Here is a 6,255-nt window from a genome sequence, read left to right as displayed (position 1 = left end):
AATAACTTAAATTTATAAAATATAAATCGCTATCAATATAATATACCTCATAAAATATAATATTATGCAGGCAAGGTATTCCATTCCTTCACAGTTCGCACTTTAAAATTACGCAAAACCTGTACTGTGAAAGCTTGGTAGGTTTACAAAATAAGGGTGGTAAAAACTTTATATATAATTATCACAAAGAATACTACTGTTAAATATACCTTTTAACTAAAATTATTTTTTATTTTAAGCTATTGCATAGCTTCTATCGCGGGCCTTGAGCGCGGGGACCGAATCGAGAAATTCCGTAACGAAAAAACCTCATGCTCGGCTTGAAGGCATGCTATGCAATAGCTTTACCGCGGCAGTCCCCGAGTGCCACACGTCTTTTTATTTCAGGGACAAATCTTCCGCGATTCCTAACCTATCAGGAACTTGGCGACTGAAAAGTTTAGATACCTAGGATACCTAGGTAGAGAAAAATGTTTGCACGTTTGTCTATAATTAGAGAAGTGAAATATAAACAAATGAAATGTTTGTCTTATAAACAAATAAAATCTTTAAATTGTAACATAAGAAAACGTAATATAATCTTGTGACTCCCAAATCTGTTTGATTTGATGGACATTTCCTAGTATCATGTCACAAAACAACTTACATTTTTAAAACTATCAATTACATTATCATCATACAAGGTAAAGCAGTTTAAGTTATTTGTACCAATAGTTTGTTTAATTTATGAAACTTCACCAAACATCCGATTTATAACAAAGGTTTTGAAAATTAGAGCAGTTAATATACATTAATTAATTAATTAATTTAGTTAATATACATATTACTTTATCCGCCTTTCCGCTTTGCCCGCCTCCTTGTTACAGTGGATGACACATGAGCGTAGAACCGAGGGTTCCTGGGTTCGAATCCCGGTGGAGACGAAGAAAAGAAAAGTCTCGGTCTGGCAGGACACAGAAGTCTGATCACCTACTTGTCCCAAAAGATAATCGATCAGTGAAACACATTTATGCATCTGCCCCTTATCTCACTAGGAGACATGGGACTTCACTTTTTATTACTTTGTAAAAAAGTAATATTCTGTAAAATTTTCACCTAGGTATGCCGCATGTAGATATCTACTCAATCTATACAATATTATTTCTATACAAATATCACATCTATACAGTATACACATTTCAAATTAACCTATATGACATCACAAAATGGCGCACAAACTCAAAACATTCATTTAGAAGCGCTTCGAAACGATCCTTTTCTTAGTTACCTACAAACATAAGACATGCAAAAAAAATGCTTTGAATTAAAAAAAAATCAGAAGATAAAAACATACGGAACTTTCAAATGATTATGATAGAGAGATCCAATTTTCGTCATAAACACCACCTATATATATTAAAATGAAGGTGACGGGCGGGCATTTGGAATTGCGTACTTTAAGCTCGTATACGCTTTGAAATTAATATAACAATATAAATAAATTCGAATACATCAATATGAATAGCTTAGAAAATAAAGTGGCTGTAGTGACGGGCGGAGCTAATGGTATTGGGGCTGAAATCGTTAAGGCATTTTTACGTGAAGGTGCAAAGGCAAGTAAACAGTTCAAGTACAATTTAAGTTTTCTTATTTTTTGGGAATAAAATCATATGTGAAATGAGCAGATTTTAAAAGAGATCGTTCTTTAAACAGGTAAAAATTTTAGATATCAATGAAAACGCGGCAAATGATTTGGTTAAAAAATTGGCGGGAAAGCATGGAAAAGATAGAATACAGTTTATAAAATGTGACGTTAGTAAGGAGGATCAACTACTGGACGCATTCGAAAAAATCACAAAGGAGTTCGATTATATTGATGTTATAATCAATAATGCTGGAATAGCGGATGAATCATTTGAAATGTATAAAAAAGAAATCGATTTGAATTTCGTAAGTAAAACTTATAATAAGTGTCCATTTAAAACTTAGGCAAATTCATAAGCTTAGGGATAATAACGGGTCATTTAATTAATATGGTAGTTATTTGTACAAAATATTTGTTTAATTAAAAATTTTATAATATTTAAAACTATACGACTAGGATTTAAGAAACAAAATTCCATGAAGAAAATAAAGCACTCCAGTCTTCTTATTCAATGTTTATCTTAAAAATGTGTCAAAAACTATCGGCAAAAGTTTTGCGAACAACTTTTTATCAGTGAGCGTAAAAATATCGTTACTTTCACGCTTCGCTCACTTTTCTTCGATAAATAATTTCAAAAGTATGTTATGAAGTGGTTATGAATTATATAAGGAATACTTTAAAAAATAAAATTAATTTTTAAGTCATAGACAATAATAGTACCTAAATACTTTGCTTCATTCATACATTAAAATAATTTGTTAAATTCGCTAGACTGCAGTTATAACTTCATCAATAAGAGGTATCGAGTTTATGCGTAAGGACAAAGGTGGTAGAGGAGGCACCATCATCAATGTATCCTCCATCAGTGGTCTTTTGAGAATATCTCCTGGTCTTTTCTTATACGGCGCTATCAAGAATGCTTTGGTCTACTTTGGAAGCTCTATTGGCGTAAGTTCATAAGATAAGCTTATAAATTTCGATTTTTAATTTTGCTTAAACTTCGCTGTAGCAATTTATGTGTTATCCTGGACTAGCTGTGCCCAGAGGTTTTGCCCATATTGCTCCGCTCCTATAGGTCTTGATGATATATCCTATAGCATTCCTCGTTAATGAACTGTCTAACAGTGAAATAATTTTTCTATCGGATCCGTGGTTCCTGAGATTAGCGCATTCAAGCAAACAAACAAACTCTTCAGTTTTATAATATGATTAACGATGACAATATGAATGGTAATTTATATTAACAGGTGTACAATTTTACTTTCTTAATAGTAAGTATCTAAATGCGAAAAGCTTTCCAAATTACTTGTGGAAAATGGAACAAGGCTAAATATTTCCGGTTTAGCACGTTTATATTATGATGGACTCCATTGTACAGTGGAGTAGCTGCCACGGTAGTGCACTAGGTTTTATTTATTTATTATAGAATTTCCAACAAAGGGTTCACGTTTATTACATCTTATTAAAATACATAATCTACCTTTAATTACAGGAAATTACAGCGTTCAATGTTCATGTGAATGTTTGTATGCATGGAAAACTACTAAACGAATTTTGATAACACTTGGCACACTTGGCAGTGATGTAGATTAAGTAAAAGAATAACAATAAAAAATACTAGCTATTGTTCGCGGGTTTCAAATTGTTTTTTTATGAATTTATCAATTTTTGCTCTTTTATATTTTACAGATGAAAGAATATTATTCCAGAACCAACGTGAGAGTGATCACAATTTGTTTCGGAGTCACGCAGTCAAATATAATGTTGACTACAAAAAGCTTTGATGAACAGATAAATCGCGATGGTGAACAAATTATGCGAAATATTGCTTTAAGAAGTCCTGTCCAACCGTAAGTAGTTTCCATAATGCATTTATTAAGACTAGCGTACCGCCCGCGGCTTCGCCCGATTTTTCTAAAACCTAATAAATTATATACTAAAACCTTCCTCTTGAATCACTCTATCTATTAAAAAACCGCATCAAAATCCGTAGTGTAGTTTTAAAGCATACAAAGAATATAGGGACAGAGAAAGCGACGTTGTTTTATACTATGTAGTTAAGAAATACATATAATATGTATTTAATTCTAGTGTCTAGCCTAATTTACAATAATAATTACTTATATATACCTAGCCTATAGCGTACCGTAAATGAGAAAAAACACTGAAAGAATTTTCCAAATCGAACCTGTAGTTTCTGAGATTAGTGGGTTCAAGCAAACAAAGAAACTCTAAAGCGATATATTTACAAGTGCAGATATTTAGTGTAGAGATACACTTATGCCAATTTATTTTGTTTTTATTTCAGTGTTTTTTATTTATTGCTTTTTTTTTTTCAGTGCGGAAGTAGCAGCTAAGGGAGTAGTAGAAAGTTTCACAAATGGTGAAAGTGGAAGCGTCTGGCTTGTGAACAATGGAAGAATTTGCGATATAACTGACAATATAGACCAAGCTTTTGAAGTTATGGCTGAAAAAATAAACATTTGAAATATTATCATTGATCAGCGAATTACAGACGAGAGATGATCTTTTAAAGCATTTTTCTTACATGATAGTCTGTGTATAATATATATTTTTTATATAAATTAATTATTTTATGCATAGATAATTTTAAATAAATATTAATTAGCCCTCTCCACTCCTTTTATCTCTATAAATTATAATGTCCAAATGTTCTGAAAAGGGAGTAGGTACTTACCAAGTTTTTGCTTCACGTAAAGTTTGCATCAAATGTCCTGTTTTATTGAAAGACTAGCTGCTCCGCGCGGTTTCACCCCCGTGGCTCCACCCCTGTTGGTCGTAGCGTGATGATATACAGGGTGTAATCGTTAAGTGTGCACAAGCGATTATTCCGTAACTATTGCAGATACAAAAAAACTTTAAACTGATATCGAAAGTACTTAACCTAATGAGTAAAATGACCATAATAAATTTTTAAAAATAAAACGAGAAATATCCAAAAATGTTACATTAAACGCTCCCATACATTTTATTTCCCATACATTTCGTATTCATAGCAGATTTTCGAAGTGATGTCCTCATTGTGCAATACAATGAGGAGCTCTATTTACAGTTTCTAAATGAACTTCCCTTCAAATTTGCGAAGTAATTAAAGCAGAAAACCAAAAAAAGAAAGAAAAAGCTAAAATCTTTCATATTAAATGTACTAGGTTGATCCAAAAGTAATGATAATTGGGTATTTCCTGTGCACATAAAAATATAAAATAAATGTTTTTAGCTTGCTCATGTATTCACTAAGTAATCACAAAAAAATCATATCAACAGGCCACGTTTCCAATTATTTACATTAATTTGAATGTGAACCGTGCGTGCCAGAATGTTTCCCGACGAAAAGAAGAAACAACGGTTCGACATGTAGAGGGTAAATTTCTAAATTTTTAATGATATCAGGATAATTTTTTTCACGTTTTGTGATCATGGACGTTACCCGAGTTCACCATGTTTATGCTGAAACCAAAAAACAATCAATGTCCTGGATGCGAGCTTCCAAAGTGACGATGAAGAAATTCAAAGTGAAAATCAGTAGGTTAGATTAAAGCGGTAGTTTTTTGGGACGCTGAAGGAATAATTATGGTGGAATATTTTAAAAAGGTAGCCACTTTATTGGGCTCTTACTTAACAGACCAAATTAAAAGATTGCGGTAGGTTAGTAAGGAAAAGAGACATGGCAAACTGCGGACCTGAACGCTGTTTCACCAAGACAACGCACCAGATCACAAAGCGTCAGTTGCGATGGCTGCCATTAAAAAATCGGCATTCCAAATGCTTGAACACCTACCCTATTTTTTTAGATCTAGCTCCTATTTACTTTTATCTCTTTCCTTGGCACAAGAAACACTTTCTTAGCAATAAATTATTTTAAGACAACAGCGAAGTGATGGCCGCGTGGAGGGGTTTTTGTGGATGAAGTCAAAGTTTTTTTTTTTAAGTTTAGGAAAAAAAATATTGAAGTATATTTTCTAGTTAGAAGACTATTTAGAAAACTACATAATTATTATAACTGTAATGACCTTGTTTAATATTGATTATCATTACTTTTGTATCAACCCATGTACATGGGATATTAGTATCTCATACTAAATGTATGGGAGGGTTTCAAGTTAATTTTTTAGATATTACTCGTTTTATTTTTAAAAATGTATTATGGCCATTTTACTCATTAGGTTAAATACTTTCGATATCAGTTTAAAGTTTTTTGATATCTGTAATAGTTACGGAATAATCGCCTGTGCACACTTAACGATTACACCCTGTATAGCCTATAACCTTCCTCGATAAATGGGCTATCTAACACCGAAAGAATTTTTCAAATCGGACCAGTAGTTCCCGAGATTAGCGCGTTCAGACAAACAAACAAACAAACTCTTCAGCTTTATAATATTAAAATAAAATAGATTTGTATTTCCTGTTTTTGTATGCAATAAAGATTATAAAGACAGTACACATAACAAGGTTACATCGGGCATTTATTAGATAAAAATTCAGTCAGATATCTTAATGATACCTGTATTTATACATTTTTTGATTATGAATGTTATAAGACTTCATTTACCTAAATTATATTTCATAACATTTGCAACGTATTATATTTTTAACCCTACAGTGAGTAA

General features: G+C 32.1%; 1 protein-coding gene across 1 annotated transcript; it reads left to right on the top strand.

Moving 5' to 3' along the window:
- The first annotated feature begins 1,496 nt into the window (after nucleotides 1-1,496).
- Nucleotides 1,497-4,111, top strand: LOC123697595 (15-hydroxyprostaglandin dehydrogenase [NAD(+)]-like). The gene is made up of 5 exons (XM_045644139.1): nucleotides 1,497-1,592; nucleotides 1,693-1,929; nucleotides 2,396-2,572; nucleotides 3,314-3,474; nucleotides 3,964-4,111. The coding sequence occupies exons 1-5, from the start codon at nucleotides 1,497-1,499 to the stop codon at nucleotides 4,109-4,111; spliced, it is 819 nt and encodes a 272-aa protein (XP_045500095.1).
- The last annotated feature ends 2,144 nt before the right edge of the window (nucleotides 4,112-6,255 follow it).

This window comes from Colias croceus, chromosome 1, assembly GCF_905220415.1.
Source record: "Colias croceus chromosome 1, ilColCroc2.1".
In the NCBI taxonomy this organism is placed as follows: domain Eukaryota; kingdom Metazoa; phylum Arthropoda; class Insecta; order Lepidoptera; family Pieridae; genus Colias; species Colias croceus.
This window is presented reverse-complemented; position numbering and strand designations above follow the sequence as displayed.

Excerpts from the sequence above, each read along its gene's own strand:
- LOC123697595 (XM_045644139.1), top strand. The coding sequence starts at position 1,497 with ATGAATAGCTTAGAAAATAAAGTGGCTGTAGTGACGGGCGGAGCTAAT. Across the intron at positions 1,930-2,395 it reads AAGAAATCGATTTGAATTTC|ACTGCAGTTATAACTTCATC; the intron begins GTAAGTAAAACT and ends TAAATTCGCTAG. Across the intron at positions 3,475-3,963 it reads TTAAGAAGTCCTGTCCAACC|TGCGGAAGTAGCAGCTAAGG; the intron begins GTAAGTAGTTTC and ends TTTTTTTTTCAG.